General features: G+C 34.7%; 1 protein-coding gene across 1 annotated transcript in view; it reads left to right on the plus strand.

Moving 5' to 3' along the window:
* The window catches only part of LOC145717192 (centlein-like), a 56,687-nt gene extending 50,581 nt beyond the window's left edge, over positions 1-6,106 (plus strand). The window contains exon 3 of the mRNA XM_081804132.1: positions 5,248-6,106. Coding sequence (XP_081660258.1) covers positions 5,248-5,374 — 127 coding nt within the window. The 3' untranslated portion in view covers positions 5,375-6,106. The remainder of the gene's footprint in view (positions 1-5,247) is intronic.
* The last annotated feature ends 14,714 nt before the right edge of the window (positions 6,107-20,820 follow it).

The following is a 20,820-nucleotide window of genomic DNA, read 5'->3' on the forward strand; positions in this document are numbered from 1 at the left end:
ATTCTTCCCCTCCTGCTATCTTCTTCTTCTTTTTTTTTTTTTTAACATATAATGTATTATTTGCTTCAGAGGTACAGGTCTGTGATTCAACAGTCTTGCGCACTTCACAGCGCTCACCGTAGCACATACCCTCCCCAATGTCTATCACCCAGCCACCCCATCCCTCCTACCCCCACTCCAGCAACCCTCAGTTTGTTTCCTGAGATTAAGAATTCCTCATATCAGTGAGATCATATGATAATGTCTTTCTCTGATTGACTTATTTCGCCTAGCATAATACCCTCCAGTTCCATCCACTTCATTGCAAATGGCAAGATTTCATTCTTTTTGATGGCTGCATAATATTCCATTGTGTATATATATATCACATTTTCTTTATCCATTCATCTGTCGATGGACATCTTGGCTCTTTCCACAGTTTGGCTATTGTGGACATTGCTGCTATAAACATCGGGGTGCACATACCCCTTTGGATCCCTACATTTGTATCTTTGGGGTAAATACCCAGTAGTGCAATTGCTGGATCGTGTGGTAGCTCTATTTTCAACTTTTTGAAGAACCTCCATACTGTTTTCCAGAGTGGCTGCACCAGCTTGCATTCCCACCAACAGTGTAGGAGGGTTCCCCTTTCTCCGCATCCCCGCCAACATCTGTCGTTTCCTGACTTATTAATTTTATCTTGGCTCCCTTTTAAAATGTTACTTGGCTGTATGTGTTTGGTTTTATTTCTGAGCCCTTGATTATGTACCATCGGTTGTGTCTAGTTTTATGCTAGCTCCTTACTATTTGATTATTATAGTTTCGTAGTATAGTTTGAAATTAGGACGTGTGATGCCTCCTGTCTTCTTTTTGTTTCTCAGGATTGATTTATCAATGCAGGTCTTTTGTGGTTTCATACAAGTTTTAGTATTGTTTCTTTTCTATTTCTGTGAAAATGACTTTGGAATTTTGATAGGGGTTTTGAATCTATAGAAGACTTTGGGTAGTATGGACATTTTAACAGTATTAATTATTCTAGTCCAGGAACACGGGTTATCTTTCCATTTGTTTGTCCTTTTCAGTTTCTTTCATCAAAGTCATTTTGAGTGTACAGGTCTTTTACTTTCTAGTTTAAATTAATTTCTAAGTATTTTATTGTTTTTGATGCTGTTGTGAATGGGATTGTTTTATTTCCTTTTAAGTTGTTTCATTGATGGTGTATAGAAACACAACTGATTTCTGTCTGATAATTTTGTGTCCTGCAATTTTACTGAATTCATTGATTAGTCCTACTAGGTTTTTTTTGGTGGAGTCCTTGGATTTTCTGCATATGAGATCATAACATCTGCAAACAAAGACAGTATTACTTCTTTCTTTCCAATTTGGATGCCTTTTATTTCTTTTTTCTTACCTGATTGCTCTGCATAGGATCTCCAGTACTATGATGAATAGGAGTAGTACAAGAAAGTAACAACTTTCTTTTTTTTTTATAATTTTTTAAAAAAGATTTTATTTATTTATTTGTCAGAGAGATAGAGCAAGCAGGGGGAGCGGCAGGTAGAGGGAGAGGGAGAAGCAGGCTCCCCACTGAGCGGGGAGCCTGATGTGGGACTCCATCCCAGGACACTGAGATCATGACCTGAACTGAAGGCAGATGCTTAACCATATGAGCCACCCAGGCGTCCCAAGAAAGTATTAACTTTCTTGTTACTGATCATAGAAAGTTTTCAATCTTTCACTGCTGAATATTATGTTAGCTGTGGGCTCATCATATATGTCCTTTATTATGTTGAGGTATATTCCTTCTATACACAATTGCTGAGTGTTTTTTTTTTAATCATGAAAGATGTTGTTAGTCTAAAGCTTTACCTGCATTTATTGAGATGATTTTTTATTAATTTTATCCTTCATTCTGTTTATGTGGTGTTTCACATTTATTGATTTTCATATATTGAACCATCCTTGCATCCCAAGGACAAATATCTCTTGGTCTTGTTGTATGATTCTTTTAATATGCTGACAAATTTGGCTTGCTAGTATTTTGTTGAGGATTTTTGCATCTGTGTTTCCTTGTCTTATTTTGGTATCAGAGTAATGCTGGATTCATAAAGTGAGTTTAGATGTGTTTCCTTTTCTTTAATTCTTTGTAAGAGTTTATGAATGGTTGGTGTTAATTCTTTAAATGTGGTAGAATTCATCAGTGAACTATTAGGACCTTGGCTTTTCTTTGTTGGGAGATTTTTGATTCAATTCAGTCTCCTTACTCATTATAGGTCTTTTCATATTTACTATTTCTTCATGATTCAGTCTTAAGTTGTCTTTTTCTGGAATTTATCCTTTTCTTCTAAAAGTTATCCATTTTGTTGGCATTTAATTTTTATAGTAGTCTCCTACTGTCCTTCATATTTGTGCTGGATTTCTTGTAATATGTCCTATTTCATTTATAAATTCATTTGAGTCTTTCTCTTTTTTGTTAGTCTTTCTGAAGGTTTGTCTATTTTGCTTATCTTTTCAATAAATCAACTCTTAGTTTCTTTTATTTTTCTAGAGTCTCTATTTCATTTGTTTCATTTGTTTCTGCCTTAATCTTTATTATTTCCTTCCTTCTGCTACCTTTTGGATTAGTTTGTTCTTTTTCAAGTTCCTTGAGGTATAAAGTTATGTTGTTTGAGATATTTTTTCTTAATGTAGGTATTTATTGCTATGTATCTCCCTTTTAGAACTGCTCTTGTTTCTTCCCCAAAGTTTTAGTATGTTGTGATTTTTTTTCATTTGTCTCAAGGTGCTCTATTTACTTTTGATTTCTTTTTGACCTGTTGGTTGTTGAGGAGTATGTTAATTTTCTCATATTTGTGAATTTCCCAATTTCCTTCTGTTACTGATTTTTAGTTTCATGTCATTATGGTTGGAAGAGATACTTGGTATGATTTCAGTCTTCTTAAATTTGTTAAAACTTGTTTTATGGTGCAACATATGATCTGTCCTGGAGAATGTTTTGTATGGGCTTGGGAAATATTTATACCTTGCTGATCTTGTGTGACATGTTGTGTATATGTCCCTTAGTTAGGTCTACGTGGTCCTAACACTGACCATGTGAAGAACCAGTTGGTGTTATTGAAGTCCATTGTTAACTTATTGATTTTCTTTCTGGATGTTTTATCCATTGTTGAAATTCCATTAGTGAAATCACCTATTTTTATTGTATTACTGTATATTTCTCATTTCAGTCCTGTTACTGTTTGCTTCATATATTAAGGTGCTCCAGCGTTGAGTGCCTACATATTTATAATTGTTATATCTCCTTGATGAATTGAACCCTTTATCATTATATAATGACCTTATTTGTCTCTTGTGACAGCTTTTGACTTAAAGTCTATTTTGCGGATTATATATATATATATATATATATATATATATGTATATATATATATATACATATATATATAAAGCTACTCTTTTTTCTCTTTTTTCTGTCTCTTCTCTTACACCCTATAGGTGTCCTTTAAGGTAAATTGAGACTCTTTATGGCAGCATATTGTTGAACCTTGTTCTTGTTGTTTTTTAAACCACTGGACTCTCTGTGTCTTTTTTTTTTTGTAGAATTCAATTTGTTTACATTTAAAGTAATTATTGATAGGTAATCCTTACTATTGCCATCTCATTAATTTTTTTATGGCTGTTATTTATTCCTCTCTTCCTTTATCACTGTCTTACTTTGTGATTTTTAATGATTTTCTGTAAGTGATATGCTTTGATTTTTTTTTTCTGTCTTTTGTGTATCTACTGAAAGTTTTTTCTTTGTGATTACCATGAAGTTTATGGAAAATGTAACTAGTTATAATAGTCCATTTTAAGCTGATAACAACTTAAGTTCAGTCTCAGAAAAAACCTTTACTCTCTTACTTCCCTTACGCTCACAATATTGTACTGAGGTCATCCTTTGTATCTTTTTATATTTTGTATTGATTAATCAGTTATTATATTTATTTTTAATACTTTTGTCTTTTAAAGTTTACACTACAATTCAAAGTGATTTCAGAACACCAGTATTAAGAATATTCTGAATTTGAGTATATCCTTACCTTTACCAATTGGTTTTATAATTTCTTGTGTTTTCTTGTTAGTGTTGTTTCCATTTAGCTAGAAGTCCCTTTAGCATTTCTTATAAGGTAGGTCTAGTGGTGATGAATTTCCTTGGCTTTTGTTTTTCTGAGAAGGTATGTATCTCTCCTTCATTTCTGAAGGACAGCTTTGCTGGGTATAGTGTTTTTGGTTGGCAGTTTTTCATCTTTTAGGACTTTGAATATAGCATCTCACTCTTTCCTGGCCTGTAGTTTGTTCTGAAAAATCCACTAAGAACCTTATAATGTTTCTTTTGTATGTTACGAGTTGCTTTTCTTTTGGTGTTTTCAAAATTCTATATTTGTCTTTGATTTTTGAGAACTTTATTATAATGTATCTCTGTGTGATTTTGATTGGAATTTTTACAGCTTCGTGATTTAGGAAGTTTTCAACCATTATTCCTTTAAATATGCTTTCTAACCCTTTTTTCTCTCTTTTCTCCTTTGACTTCCATAGTGCATACAGTGATTATTTAAAATGCTATCCCATATATTTCATATGCTTTCTTCATTTTTTTTATTCCCCCCCCCCACTAACTGGATATTTGAAATTATTTGTCTTCAATTCACATATTCTTTTTTATGCTTGATTGTGTCTACTCTTGACTATTGCATTTTTCATTTTGTTCATTGTATTCTTCAGCTCCAGAATTTGTTTTGTTTTTTATGAATTCTATCCCTTTTGTTGAAGTTCTTGGTTTTTTTTATGTATTGTTTTCCTGGTCTTATTTAGTTGTCTATGTGTGTTCTTTTATAGTGTACCCAGCTTTTTTGAAACATTTATTTTGAAAGTCTTAGCAGGCAGTTAATTGATAATTATTTCCTTGTAGTTGGTTACTTGAAAATTTTTATCCCTTTGGTTTTGTCATGTTTCCTCCATTTTCATGTTCCTTGAAGTCTTACATTGCTGTCTTCATATTTGAAGCAATCACCTCTTTCAGTCATGATTGATAGACTTTGGGAGAGAAAGAACTTCCCTAGTCAGCCTGGTTAGGAATTTTGGGAGTTTCTCAGACATTTTCTGTGGATATTTTCACTGCATCCTCTTGTTCTGCCTTGAGGTAGTTGTTAGAATTGTATGTTTTCTTTTGATCCTGCATAGCCAGCTCAGATACTGAGAGTCTCTTTTTTATTTTACTTAAATCAGGGTCCTGAAGTGCTCAAGGTTATATGCCTCGTCTACGTCCAACAGAGTTGAGCTGCCTGGCTGTGTGTGCTCCTGCACACCTACAGAAGCTTGTGTGACATCTGTTTGGGTACTTACAGAGTACTGACTGTGTGGGTTAATTAGCCCACATATGGGCTAGTTGAGAGATTCCATATGTGATGCTTCCTACAGGGTTCATGGGTGGCTTCTTTATAGAGTCCATGAGGTCATTTGTCAAAGTCAAGACTCTTTGTTGAGTTCCACACCCTTGTTATTATGAGGTCTCACCAATTTTCCCTACTCCTATTGCCCCCAAACTATTCAACCATGCTGATCCCCTCAATGTTTTGTGTGGGGTGGGAAAGAAATGAGCTTCTTAGGCAGTATCCCACATGACTGGGGAAACCTGATATTCACTGTACTCTTCCTTTCTGCCCTGGGAGAAATCATAGCCTGAGGAGGTCTCTTTTGGCACTGAGCTGTGCCACTTTGAGGGAGGAGCGGCATTGGTAAAGTGAAACTGTTCTTATCCTCATCACTGTGTTGATTCTCAGATATTTTTTGCTGAACAGGGTGCCGGGACCACTCTGTTAGATTCCTGGCCTCTCAGAAAGATACTCTCGTCCTTGTGTGGTTGTCAAGATCTGTGTTTCTCTTGGTGGGTGAGCGCTGAAATCTCCTATTCTACCATCTTGCTGATGTCACCTAATGTCATTTTTAAATAAAGAATTTGTTAGATTTTTAAAAGGAGTCTTGAAAAATTATTTCTTTAAAATACAGAAGTCCCATTTGTGGATGGGCTGTAAGAGAGCAAAAGACAACTATCACATCTGTAGATTTCTTATTTGTGTTTTTATGGAGAGATTCTCTAGAGTAATTGTGTTCTACCACAAGGGAATATATTATGGAGCAGATTTTCATAATGAAGTTAAAATAAAGATTATTAATTTTTTTGCTTTTTCTTTTTTTTCTTAAAGATTTATTTATTTGAGAGAGAGAGAGAGCATAAGCAGGGGGAGAGGCAGAGGGAGAGAGAAAGGGAGATGCAGACTCCCCACTGAGCAGGGAGCCCAATGCAGGGCTCTATCCCAGGACTCCGAGATCATGACCTGAGCTGAAGGCAGACGCTTAACTGACTGAACTACTCAGGCACCCCAAGATTATTAATTTCTAAAAGTTATTACTTTTATGTTTGCATTGAATGCATATATAGTCTTTAGAAAAGCCCATAGTGTGTTTTTTTTTGAGATTTCTTTTAAATGACTTTTCACTACTGAGAATTGTTAATTATTCAGATGAACACAATATCATTTAGATGGTATTGTTTGGAAAATACTCTCATACTCATAAATAAGACTTAGTAGTTCAGCTAAAGGATCTTAGGCAATGGTAAGAATATACTTCAACTCTGTTTTGAAGAATTTCTATTTCTTTGATTTCAAGTTTTATGATATCTTCATATGGAATGTCCAATCTGCTATTAATCTCTTATAGTGTATTTTTCATTTCAGATACTATATTTTTTTCACACCTAGAAGTTCTCTTAGTTTTTTTTAATCTTCCATTTCTCCCCATTATATTGTTTTCCTTTAAATTCTTGAGTATTTTTTTAAAGAATTTATTTAGGGCACCTGGGTGGCTCAGTTGTTAAGTGTCTGCCTTTGGCTCAGGTCATGGTCCCAGGGTCCTGGGATCGACGCCCACATTGGGCTCCCTGCTCTGCGGGAAGCCTGCTTCTCCCTCTCCCACTCCCCCTGCTTGTGTTCCCTCTCTTGCTGTTTCTCTCTCTCTGTCAAATAAATAAATAAAATCTTAAAAAAAAAAAAAAGAATTTATTTATTTATTTGAGAGAGAGAGAGAGTGTGTGCATGCGTGTGCATGAATGGGGGCGGGGTAGAGGGAGAGGCAGAGACTCTCAAGCAGACCTGGCACTGAGCGTGGAGCCTATCGCTGGGCCCTGAGATCATGACCTGAGCTGAAACCAAGAGTTGGATGCTCAACTGACTGAGCCACCCAGGCACCGCTTTTGAGTATATTTTAGTATTTATTTTTTTAACTTTTTAAAGATTTATTTATTATTTTAAAGAGAGAGAGAGAGAAAAAGCACACATGGTAGGGGAGGGGCAGAGGGAGAGAGAATCTCAAGCCGACTCCCCACTGAGTGGGGAGCCAGCCCTGGGCTAGATCTCATGATCCTGAGATCATGACCTGAACCAAATCAAGAGTTGGATGCTTAACCAACTGAGCCACCCACGTGCTCCTTTAATATTTATGAGAGGCCATTTTAAAGCCCTTGAATTCCCTATCCCATTATCTGAGTCATTGATATGTCTCCACATTTTGGATCATGTTTCTACTTTTTTGCATGCCTGGTAATTTTTTAAAAATTTTAATTCCAGTATAGTTAGCAAACAGTGTTATATTAGTTTCAGGTGTACAATATAGTGATTCAACAAGTCCATATACTACTCCCTGCTCATCAAGATAAGTCTAGTCTTAATCCTCTTCACCTATTTCACCCAGCCCCCCACCTACCTCCCCTTTGGTCACCATCCATTTGTTTTCTGTAGGTAAGAGTCTGGTTTTTTGAGTTTGTCTCTCTTTTGTTTTCCCTTTGTTTGTTTTGTTTCTTAAATTTCACATATGAGTGAAATCATATGGAATTTGTCTTTCTCTGACTGGCTTCTTTTGCTTAGATTATATATACTCATTAGCTCCATCCATGTTGTTGCAAATGGCAAGATTTCATTCTTTTTTTATGGTGGAATAATATTCCATTGTATATATATATATATATATATATATACACATCACATCTTCTTTATCCATTCATCTATCAATAGACACAGACTTAGACACAGGCTGCTTCCATAATTTGGCTCTTATAAATAATGCTGCAATAAATATAGGGGTGCATATATCCTTTTGAATTAGTGTTTTTGTATTTTTTGGGTAAATACCTAGTAGTGTGATTACTGGATCCTAGGGTAGTTCTGTTTTTAATTTTTTGAGGACCGTCCATACTGTTTATCACAGTAGCTGCACCAGTTTGCATTTCTATGGCTGGTGATTTTTTTACTGGATTCTCGACATTGTAAATTTATTTTCAGTGTTTGATTCTTATATTCCTTTAAAGAATATTGGACTTCGTTCTTGCATGCAGTTATTTGTGGATCAGTCTGATGTTTTTGAAACTTTGTTAGTATAGGTTCAGGGTAATCTTTCTTCCTGACTAGGGTGAATTTATTCCCATTATTATAGCCCGACGCTTTTGGGGACTCTACCTAATGCCCTGTATATATTACAAGGTCTTTCCATTCTGACTGATGGGAACACGAACTATTTTTAGCCTCTTGTGACCTCTGGAAATTGTCCAGTCTATTGCTTTCCAATGGTTCCCTCTTTTGCATGGAGTAGTTTCTTCTCAGTCATGGACAGATCAATACTCAAACAGAGTAGCCCTCTGGTATTCTCTCTATATGCAGCTCCATTCTCCATTACTTTGCCTTTCAAATTCTATCTTCCTTTGATTTCCTGAACTTCCTTTGATTTCCTGAACTTCCTGAAGTGGAGCAGTGTGTGCCTGCTCCACTTAATGAGACTGAGTTCTGTTTGGGTTTCCCCTTCTTTCACTATGGCTTGGAAACTGCCTCTTGATAGTTACCTAAAGTAACCATACAGTTTGCCTCATTAGTTTCCCTTCAAGGATCACAGTCCTTTGCTACCTGTGTCCAGTGTCTGAAAATGTTTTATATATTTTGTGTAGTCTTCAAGTTGTTTAAAGCAGCAGGGCATATCTGGTCCCTGTTCCTCTCTATGGCTAGAAGCAGAAGTTAATTCAGCTTTATATGCTGAGAAATGACCCAGAACTTTCAGACAATTTAAAATATCTAAGTCAGGATGAATGTAGAGTAATTTAATATTAAATCGAAATTATGCCAACAAAGGAGTTTTTTTGTCTGGTGAGTTTAATTTTATTTACATGGCATATTAAAATTTTCACTAAAATACCGGGTATAAAAAATTAAACAAATTTTGTTGCTATTGTATTCAGAGTTTCAGATAGACCTCTCATAATGAAGTTGATTGATAAATGTCATGATGTTTGTACCTGGAAATTCTTAGTGGTTAAAAATTTTGCCAAAATATCTGTGTTTAACCTGGAGAGTATGTAACTTATTTGTCATTAGCTGAGTTGTTATATTCTTATACTCCTTCAGTTTAAGACTTGAAATGTATGAGCCTGCTGAAATACAGAGCATGGTATAGGATGAACTGAGATTAAAGTTAAGTGAGACTGAGTAGAACTGTAATTATAGCAATTAGGACTTCTACCAGGGAGTTGTGAGACTTTTTAGTAAAGACCTGTTACTTTAAGTGATGTAATTAATAATTATCCATACCTTATAATCTTTGCTCATTTAAATAATGGATCTGTTTTCTTGTTGTTTTTGTGTTTTCTTTAAAGATTAATTCATAGGTTCCCCATTGTTCTCAGTTCATAGTACCTTAGTATATCAGTAATATTTTCATGGCACTTCAAGTTGAAGAAATACCCAAGAGTTACCTTGATTAAGTATTTATGCCCTAACATTGTATTGGCTATTAAAATACACATACAAATTAAAAGGAAATAGTTATATTTTAATTTTATTCTTTAATAAACATAATTATTTGCTATAGGATGTGAGACTGTTGGGTACTGGACAATTTCTCCAACCTTGTAATCAGATTGGACACTGCTACCCTTATTTCTTCTTTCACATTCCTTTTTGCTCTTAAAAACTCAACTTTATAAACTGGTCAAAAACTCAACCTCATAAAGATATGATGTCATGAAAGAACTGTAGTGCAATCTAATGTTGAAACCGTGAACTTCTAGCTAGTATTCTGTGCAGTATCCAACAGATGTGAAGTATTGCCGTGTTTCCCTCAGACATTTAAAATACCCCACAATGCCCTGTCTGTTTGTTACAGCACCCCTGGGCGCCTTGGTACATATTCTGGGTAATAGAATTAACTTGTTCTCTTTTAATGTTCATTACTGTTTCATATGGAATTCTGGCATGATTAGTGTCCTAACTAATTTTTTTATGTTGAGATAGAGAATCTTTTTTGATCATTTTTGACTAGCAAGGTTTCTTTTTTTTTTTTTTTTTTGACTAGCAAGGTTTCTTAAGGAACTGATTTTGTAATACTAAAATAAAGGAATAATATATTTGACATTTTCTTGATGGAAAAATATTTACAGCAGAGTCTTCATAGAAAAATTATTGAATAAATTGGCTTTGTAACTGTTTATAAATAATCTGTAATACAAAGAGAAATAATGAATGAATAAAATATTTAAACATGATATTAAATGGGATAAAAATGTACTATATCATTACTGTACAAGGTGTAGTGAGTAAAAAAAAGAAAATATGAATTTTATTATGGGGATATATTAGGGAAAAGAATTAAAACTGAAAATAACCAAAACTGTCTGTGCTGTTATTGTTCTTCATAGCATCAGTTATTGTATTGTAATGGACTTATAATATTCCTGATCGATCCTTTAGGATATCTGCCTATAGTTCTAAAGTGAACTATGACTCAAAATGATTTTTTAAAATCATATACTTTGGGGGCGCCTGGGTGGGCCTTCGGCTCAGGTCATGATCCCAGGGTCCTGAGATCGAGCCCCATGTCAGGCTCCCCGCTCAGCAGAGAGCCTGCTTCTCCCTCTCCCTCTGCCTGCCACTCCTCCTGCTTGTGCTCTCTCTCTCTGTCAAACAAATAAATAAAATCTTTAAAAATTAAAAAAAAAAAAATCATATACTTTGAAGGTACCTGGCTGGCTCAGTTGGAAGAGCATGATACTTTTGATCTCAGGGTCATGGGTTCAAGGCCCACAGTGGGTGTAGTGATTGCTTAAATAAATAAATGTTTAAAAATGGTGTATTTTATAAGAAAGTATATTCTGAACTATATGGAAAACATTTTTGTGTAATACTATTGTAAGCATATATTTGCTATTCCATGTGTTCTTAGTTTAATACATCATAAAACAATCATGATGATAATAGCTTACATCTGTCAAGTGTTTACTGTGGGCCATACATGGTTCTTAGTGCTTTCCATATATTGACTGAATTCTTACAATAGTCCTATGAGATGGGCCTTATTATTAGTCCTGTTATACAGATGAAGGAAATGAACTACAGAGAGGTTAAATAATTTGCCCAAGCTCACAGAACTAATGTGTGGCAGTATGTATATTTCCAGAACCCCTGTTTTGTTTTTTTCTTTTAAGATTTATTTATTTATTTGTGTGTATGAGAAAGAGCGGAAGAGAGAGAGAGTGCATGCACATGCATGAGTGTGGAGAGGGGCAGAGGGAGAGAATCTCAAGTAGACTCCCAGCTGAGCACAGAGCCCAACATGGGGCTCAATCTCATGACCCGAGATCATGACCTGAGCTGAAATCAAGAATTTGATTTGATTTGAGTCAGATGCTTAACTGACTGAGCCACTCAGCTATCCTCAGAGCCCCTGTTTTTAACCACTGCCCAAAGGGAGAATTATCTCTCACCTGAATGTTAACAAAGAAAGAAGGAAGAAACCAAGTGAATGTGATCTAAATTTATTTTAAGGTCCTACACTTAGTAAAGTCTTATTAGTGGATTAGAGAAAAGAAGCCAAGCATAATGCTTCAAAACTTTAAGAAATAAAATAAATAAATGTATTACTTAGTGACATTTTATTCCATTTATGTCATGATGAATTCAGGATTAAAATGGGCATATGGTTCATGATGAGTTCAAGGAATTGGTTTTAGCAAGTAGTTCACAGGCAGCTAGATCTGTGTAATGAAAGAAATGACAGGTCATACTAATGATTTGGGGGAGACTATAACTATGGTTAAAGCATAATTTTGAACTATAATATTGCTGGAAATGAAAGACATTTGGTTTAGCTGGCCAGCAATATGACATTTTACTTGTATATTTACTTCTTAATGAATACTGTTGTTTCTTCCTTTTTTGATATACTCCCATCTCTGCAAAAAATACCATTCAGTTATTAGATATGTTTTTATTGTCTTAAATCTTCTTTAAAATTTTATATGTTTTTATGTTTTTAAATTCTAGGTTTGTATAGATTGCGGTATAGTTTGCTTACCTGATGGTATTTAATAAATACTTTTAATTCAGAATTATTTTTTGAATGCCTAATATGTGTTTAAGATTCTACTTATGTGAGAAGTGAGAAGGTCAGGGGAAGGAAATACATAGTGCTTCTCATGAAGGTGGTTGTGGTAAAAACTGTAATCATTAAGAAATGTCTTCCTTGATCCCCCCCCCTCATTGAAGAAACAAGGTCTCTTCCTTGCATTTATTCTGTCTCAACTTATTGTTTGTTTTGTGTATAGTATTTGTTAAATTAAGAGATTCCATTTTCCATGATTAAAGTGTTATTTCTTACCTGTGAGGATCTCTTTCAAAGTTACATAAAATCAGAACTTCTGGAGACGTATTTAAGATTGAATTTTAAAACTGACATTATGTAAAGATGGGCTCTTAGCTCAGGCTCCTGTAACAAAATACCATAAACTGGGTGGGTTATACATCAAACATTTATTTCTCTTAGTTCTAGAGGCAGGAAGCATGAGATCAGGGTGCCAGTATGGTCAGGTTCTAGTGAGAGCCACCAACTTACACCCTCGGGTAGGGGAAAGAGAGCGCTCTGGTGTCTCCATTGCCTTATGAGGGGATCCAAGTCTCTATCTCCCAATTCCTCCCAATTCCCCACCTCCAAATACCATCACATTGAGGTTTAGATTTCAACATATGAATTTGGGGCAAGGGTATAAACATACAGTCCATAACAGGTTGGGAACACAGACTTAGAAGTCACATAGACCAGAGTTTAAATCACAGATATTTCTGTCTTCCTTATTGAAACTCTTTAGGTCTTAGTTAACACATTTGTTAAAAGGATTTTAGAAAGAGTTTGTTGAATTAGAGAAGCATTTAATTAAATGCTTGTCCAGGGGCGCCTGGGTGGCTCAGTCATTAAGCAACTGCCTTCGGCTCAGGTCGTGATCCCGGGGTCCTGGGATCGAGCCCCACATCGGGCTCCTTGCTCAGCAGGAAGCCTGCCTCTCCCTCTCCTGCTCCCCCTGCTTGTGTTCTGTCTCTCGCTGTATCTCTCTCTGTCAAATAAATAAATAAAATCTTAAAAAAAAAAAAAAAAGCTTGTCCAGTAACAGGTACTCAAAAATGCCACTGATCCTTAAACAGTTCTCTCAGGTAGTCAAAATTTTGATCAGGGGACATGTGAGGAATGTCATATTTAATTTTAATCATTGAGGAATTATACAGCAAAGATTTAATTATATGAATATTTCCTTCACTGAGTTGTAGATTAATTTATTTAGAGATTTGTGAGCTATCATTCACCCATGAACTCTATGAGATTGTTGTTGGTCAAGGTTTAGGATGAGACTGAGGTATCTGTATTTTGAAACCCTTTACAGGCAATTCTGACATTCCAGAAGAGAATCTAAACTAGAAAGGTGAATATTGTTATATCTTTATAGATGGAAAAATCTGAGATCCAAAATTTAACAGTTTTAAAGATGTCAGGGAAAAATTTGTTCATTGGAACTTACTTAATACTGAACCGTAATATCTATAAAGAGGTTATTTTTAATGATTAATGGTTAAGAACATGGCTATGGAGACAGGGCTACGTGGTGTAGAATCTTGGCTGTACCACGTGGTTTGTTGTGTGACTTGAGAGAAATAGTCACTTCTATATGCCTTAGTTTTCTCTTTTGTAAGATGAAAATAAGAAGAGTTGTTTTGAGTTAATGCATGTATGGTAGTTATAATAATGCCTAGCACATTGTAAGTGTATCATCATCACCATCTCATGTTATAGTTTACATTTCTTTTCAGTTTGTTTTTATAGCGTCTTGAGAAAAGTCAGTTAATGTTTTCTAAATAATAGGCTTCCAAGAAAACTTGCAGCCTTTTTGCTGTTATTGTTGTTCCTTAATTTTAAAGCTTATTTGCAGTTTGTTAATCCTTAAAATAATGTGTTTTGTCCTTGAACTTGAATACTCAAATTCAGAAATAATATCTAAATCTCCAATTGAAGATGTTCAGGGTTTACCAATGTTAATATTTTTTACTTTTTCGTATATAACATTTTCAAATGAAGCCTCTGCAGAAATTGCTTTATTTTCCTATTTGTTTTTACTTCTAAACACTTAATCTTTGTATCAGTCTTAGAGATATGTTTTGCTTTCTTTTTACCATTTATTTTTACTATTTGATGGGCTCTTTGATACTTTTTTCTTTTACTCACTCTCCCATTTCTAGTATTCTCTCTCTCCCTCTCTCTCTCTTTCTGGTCTGTAAATGAAAACTCAGTCCTAGAAAATGGGAACCATAAAAAGGAATAAAAAAGGCAAGATGATTTTTGCATGTTTATTTAGGATGTGCATGCTGTATTCTTGAAATACTTGTGCTTAAAGATTTAACCTCATAGAGGATGAGAGATTATCTCATATTTATGTTTACAGTTAAAGTTTAGATGCTTAATAAGCAGGCTGTTGTTTATAAGGTTATATTATATACTCTCACCACTGGGAAAACCTCCCTCCTGCTCCATTTCACTCTTAAACACATGGGTTGCACAGCTGCTATATGGTTGTACACTGTCCCATGTGTATTAAGCAAACACAGCCTGCAAAAGGGTTGCATTTTGGAGCATGGAAGTAGCATGGCTGGTTGGAGACCCCAGAAGTGTAGCTGCCAGGATTCTTCCATCTGGCAGCAGTGCTGCTAGGCAGCTCCAAACAGGGCATAAATACCTTTTGCTGAGTACTTTTCCTGGTGCAATAGCCATGAATGCCTAGGCAGAGATAGGGACTGATGGGAAGATAAAGGAACTAATAGAAAGATGTCTAATTGGAACCACTCTACTGTTCAAGGTGAAAGAATGAACAATAAAGAATGAAAAAACACATTTGAACTCTTATTTTTGCAAGAAGCTTGACAAATAGTCTTTTAACTTTTATGAAGACCTTTCAATTAAAGAATTGTGAAATTGTACTGAAGCATAGTTACTTTAAAAATTTAGCCTTTATATGGATGGCAGAAGGTAACACAAATATAATTTTTAAGGCAAAATAATTGTAATTGTTTTTATTTGATGTAAGTTTATTTCTAGTTTCATTAAAAATTCCCAGAACATTGAACATAAGTCAACATTCCATGGAGAAGGAAGTATTATGCAGCTTGCATGTGTGCATATCTGCATATCGGAGCACAAAATATTGACATGATAATTGCAGTCAAGCCTGAGTGAACAGTGGCCTGTGGGAATTCAGCTGGTGTTGTACCAACTGGATGGCTGCTCAGGACACAGTTTGAAATGCAAGGTGCAAGTTAGCACTTTATTCAGCATAGGCAGGCATCATTTAAAAATCCTTGGGGGCAACCCTGGTGATGTGCAGATGTTAAAACAGTCTGTTCTGAAGTGCTGATATTTTTGAACACTGTAAAAGACTTCTAGATTCTGAGTGAAAAATATTTGCACAGTTATTAAAGACATAAAATACACAATCTTTTCCAACTCTTTTCTGGATGTTTTAGATAATGAATGTTTAGTATATGCAGAAGTATTTGCACATGTAGTTAAAAGAAACAGGAAAATCAGTAACCAAATAAAGTCATTTAGTTTCTAACTCTAAAACAAAATGTTTTGAGTTTCAACTTTGTATATTTAGAAATGTTGAGTGGATAAGGATATCTAAAACAAAGAAATATTATTTGGTAATATATTCAGTCTAAGTTGTTACATTATAGTAAATTATTGCTTCTTTTTTTATGGAGTTCATCAATACACCATAATTTACAAATCCAGATTAAGACGCTGTAGCCTAATTCTATTCTTTATTCTAGTGTGGACCTACCTGACTGAACAAGAAAAAAAAATCTATCAGTTTTCACATGTCAGGTGGAGTCTTCACGCACAAGTTTTGCCTTTCGTGTATGGTTTAAATATCTTTTTTGTATTGAAGTATAAATTATACATAGAAATTCTGGATTATGTAATAAAAATTAAGTTTTGATCTTAAAGCAAAATAGATATCTCAAGTATACTTGGACCTTTAAAATATTTTATAACAGAGATTTTAGGGCCTATTGATTTAATAATGTATTTTTATTAAGAATATTAGAGTTTTTTTCAATAGCTGTTTTTACTCTGGAGTAAATGTATTTGAAAAATATTTGTGTTAAGCTTTTAAGTTTCCCTTTTTTTCAAGCTGTCTTACTATATTATTTGTAGATACTATTCTAGTAATTTATTATGCATATTCAAAATAGAAAAATAGTTATGAAACTTCCTGAATAAAAGGATAGATAATTTGATAATGGTATAATTCTCATTTCCCTAAACTTCCATTTTTATCAGTCTTACTGTTTTAGAATCTTAATGTTTACTAGAAATTGAGAAAGCATTTAAATGGAAAGTCATTAATAATAAAATCTACATTTTAATAGATTCTGTGCTCAAATGAAAGAAAACGTTAGTCCAACTAGGTTTATTTTGTGCATTATTATTATCTATCTGTTAATTAAGAATAATCAATGTCAGTAAGTTTTGCTTTTTTATTTTCTTCATTTTCTACATCAGACCAATATCATTGCCTCATTTATAGTTAAATGTTTCTTTTAGGCACTAATATTTCATTTTTGACATCTCATTAAAAATGGGCTCAAACCCAGAAAATATGATCCTGTCATAGTGTATAATATATGGCATGGTCTATAACACAGTAAAATTTTGTTTCTTAATGATTTAGAATAATTTCTCAGATTTTTGAGTTTAGAAAAATGGCAAAAAGTTAACATGGTAATTCATGTGGCTAAGTACAGCAATGTTAAATGTTTAAATGGGTAGTACTCTTGGGAAAAGTGATTGGAGCTTTAAACTTGTACACATTTGACAGCGTCTCTTCACTTCATTTTTCATCCTAAAGAAGTCTGCAAATATTCTTAGCTCACATCATTATTGCACATCAGTGGTTCTAATTAGCTAAACAGGAGTTTGTCTCAGTCATTGATCATCATCAACTTCTTGACAGTGTCTTTTTTTTTTTTTGGAACCTTTTCATTGTCTTATAAATACATAGAGTATATATGAATTGAATTGACCAGATAGGTTGGTGATGTTTTAAACTTGAAACAACTTTTTTTCAGTGTATTATTTTAAATAAAAAATATTGTATTCATATTGTAGTGCTGTTTTCTCTTGGGAGCATTTCCTGTTATGAAAATATTACATATCACATACCACCAGGAGGAGCTGCTGGACAAATCTCTATATAGATTTTGAATTGTGATTTTTTTTTTCCAAGTTCAAAACTATAACATAATCATCAGTTTTGGAGGTTTTTTGGTTTAAAATACATCATTGAAGTCTATTTTTGAAGTTTATATTTGACTTGCAGTTTATATTTCATTTATGACCTGTATTTTCAGTATTATATTACTCAGCTTAATCAGTTATTGTTATTTCAGTGACTCAGACTTTAGTGTGTATCAGCATCACTTGAGGCTTTGTGTCTTAGTTCAGGCTGTTATAACAATACCATAGACTAGGCAGTTAAAAAGCCAAACATCTATTTCTCACATTTCTGGGGGTTAGGAAGTCCAATATCAAGGTGACTGCTGATTCCATTCTTTGTGAGAGCTCTCTTGCAGACAGCTGCCTTCTTGCTATATTTTCACATGATAAAGAGGCAGATCATCTTTCTCATGTCTCTTTATAGATTCCCTAATCCTAGTCATAAGGGCTCTACCCTCATGACTTCCCAAAGGCCCCACCGCAAAAATCAGCACACTGGGGATTAGGGCTTCAACATATGAATATGAAACATTCAGTACATAGCACCTTGTTATGGTTAAACACAGATTGCTGGGCCCTACTCTAGACTTTCTGCCCTTAGAGAGGGTGGAAGATAGTTCATCTCTAGCAAGTTCCTAGGTGATGCTAATGCTACTTCTCTGATGACCTGTAGTATAGGAACCACTGGGTTAGACTGTGACTGAATTTATATACATATTGTGTCATAGGAAATAACCACCCTGGTACCAAGTTCATTTGAAATTTGTAGTAATGCTTTTGTTTGCGTTTTGTGGCATATAGTCTAGTTTTGTCCTGTCTCATTTAAAAGGACCACCAGAATGTATTTTGACCCCGTGGGGATTTTAGGCTTATTATAAAAGAGTGGATTAGAAAGACTCTATCCCTGTAAATTAAACTAATTCCTGGAAATTTAGACTCATCACATATCCAGAAAGCAACTTACAGGGGGAATTTCTGAGTGTAATTAATGTCTTGCCTGTTACATCCTGGGTCTTTGTCCTTGGGTAAACCCAATCATGCCCTTCCCTTTGGGATTTGAAGCCATTTTCCCCCAGATACATATACCTTGAATTGATGTAGTACTGTTTTGCAATACTTATGATTTTATAATATCAAATTAAAAGCTCAAGTGATAATTTGAGAGTATATCTTTGTGATAAATGAAAGGCAAAGGGTATATATATTTTTCTTTTAATTCCAGGATTAATAGTTAACATACAGTGTTATGTTAGTTGCAGGTGTACAATATAGTGATAAAGGGCATATATTTGTCACATATAAAAATAGTTTTATAAATCAAAAAATATAAAATGGCAAATACATTCACTGGCACTGGAAAATTAGGAAAAAAAAGCATTTCAATTGATGAAAGTATGTTTAATTTCACTACTAATAAAAGAACCACAAATATAAAGAGAGCCCAGTTGAAGACAATGGACTGTGATTATGCATTAAATGTGCTATCAATAGTTGGTAAATAGAAAATAAAATAATGAAGCAGAATAAAGCACAAACAGTAAAAAAAGTAGTCATAATACATTATGTTTGTACTATGTACTTATAACCAGAGGGCTGAACATGGCTAGAGAAAAATTCTGAACCACGAAGTCTGGTCATATGTGAATTTATGACCACTAAACTTTGTGGTCTTTAGCCCTGCCTAGTAGATATCTTTTTTTTTTTTTTTTCTGACTCACTTACCTTCCCAGTATTCTAGAAGACTATTTGATGCTTACTCTCTTGTCAACTTCTAACGCTTTGTTTCCCCTTCTCACTTTCAGTTGATGGATAACTGTTACGAATTTGTTAAATTAATGTTGTTAAGTGGAGCACAGGGTGCTGGATATTGAGCCATGGTTCAACAACAGACCACAAGAGAAACTGAAATAGAGGTTTATTATTCACAGGTCCTGGAGGAAGTATCCAGCATACCTTAAGGGGCCACATGGGAAGTCAAGGCACAGTATGGGGATAGACAGGACCTGGGGCACATGCTTTTCTGAGGGTTCATGGGTAGAGTGCTTTGGGGTTTCCAGGCTAAGGTGGGATTGGTCAAACCAAAAGAGCCAGGTTTTAGTTGGCTCTTTGGGGGAGAGGTCTTATATAAGGGACGTGTAAGGGAAAGTGTTGGGAGGCAGGGGACACTATTGATAATAAGGGCTGTTGGGGAAGTCCTATCAAGAACCTAAATTTACTTGTGACTCTGCAGGTTGTTATCTGGGGCGCTTGCACGAGCTAGCTTCATTTAAGGTCACTTCAGGCTGCTTGGCCAAACCAAGTGGATGCCAAGGCAGCAATCATGAAGTAACTTTAGCTAAACTCTTGACAATCCCCTTGCTTCTTACACCACTGAGTAAATAGAAGCTTTTAGAAGAGAGCTTTTACTTCTTCCCATAACCACATCTACCAAAATATCTGAATCTGTATCCATATTTTCTCTTTTTATTTCTTTGGAAGAACTGTTTATGCTGTCATCTAAGCCCAAACAAACTGTGTACACTAAAGACTCAAGGACCCAAGGATGTCACTCTGCAGTTCTCCCTTCTCTCTCTTGCATCATCAGTATCACTAATTGTCCTGGATCATTCCTGTCAACATACTCACATGCAGTTTTATCTTCAGTCTTTTGAGAAAAATCTCTTTTGATCTCACATTTCCCTTGAAGTACTGTTCCATTTCTCTGCTCCTTTTTTCAGCAAAATTCCTCTGAAAAGTAGTCTTTACTATCTCCATTTTTTCCTTTCTCTCTTGATCTCACTCCAGTTACGCTTGTATATCCACCATTCTCCTAAAACAGCTCTTGTCAAAATCACCAGTGACTTCAGTACTGCTAAATCCCAGTAGGTTCAGTCTTTATCTTCTTTAGCATGTTTGCAGCATTTGCCATGGTTGATTCCTTTCTTCTAGAAATACTTGTTCAATTAACTTTCTGTCTTGATTCTGCTTTTGCATGAATGTTTACCCTTTGTAGTATCATTGGCTGTTTTTCCCTTATCTTACTAACTTATAAATGGGGAGTGCTTCAGGACCCAATTCCTCAGATTTTTCTATCCAAAATCACTCCTTAAGTGTCTCACCTACCCTTTGGTCTTAAATATATTTGGATGATGCCTAAAGTTTTATCTTCAACCTTGACTACTTGAC

The sequence above is a fragment of the Leptonychotes weddellii genome, chromosome 14, assembly GCF_054177405.1.
Source record: "Leptonychotes weddellii isolate Sample4059 chromosome 14, ASM5417740v2, whole genome shotgun sequence".
Lineage (NCBI taxonomy): Eukaryota > Metazoa > Chordata > Mammalia > Carnivora > Phocidae > Leptonychotes > Leptonychotes weddellii.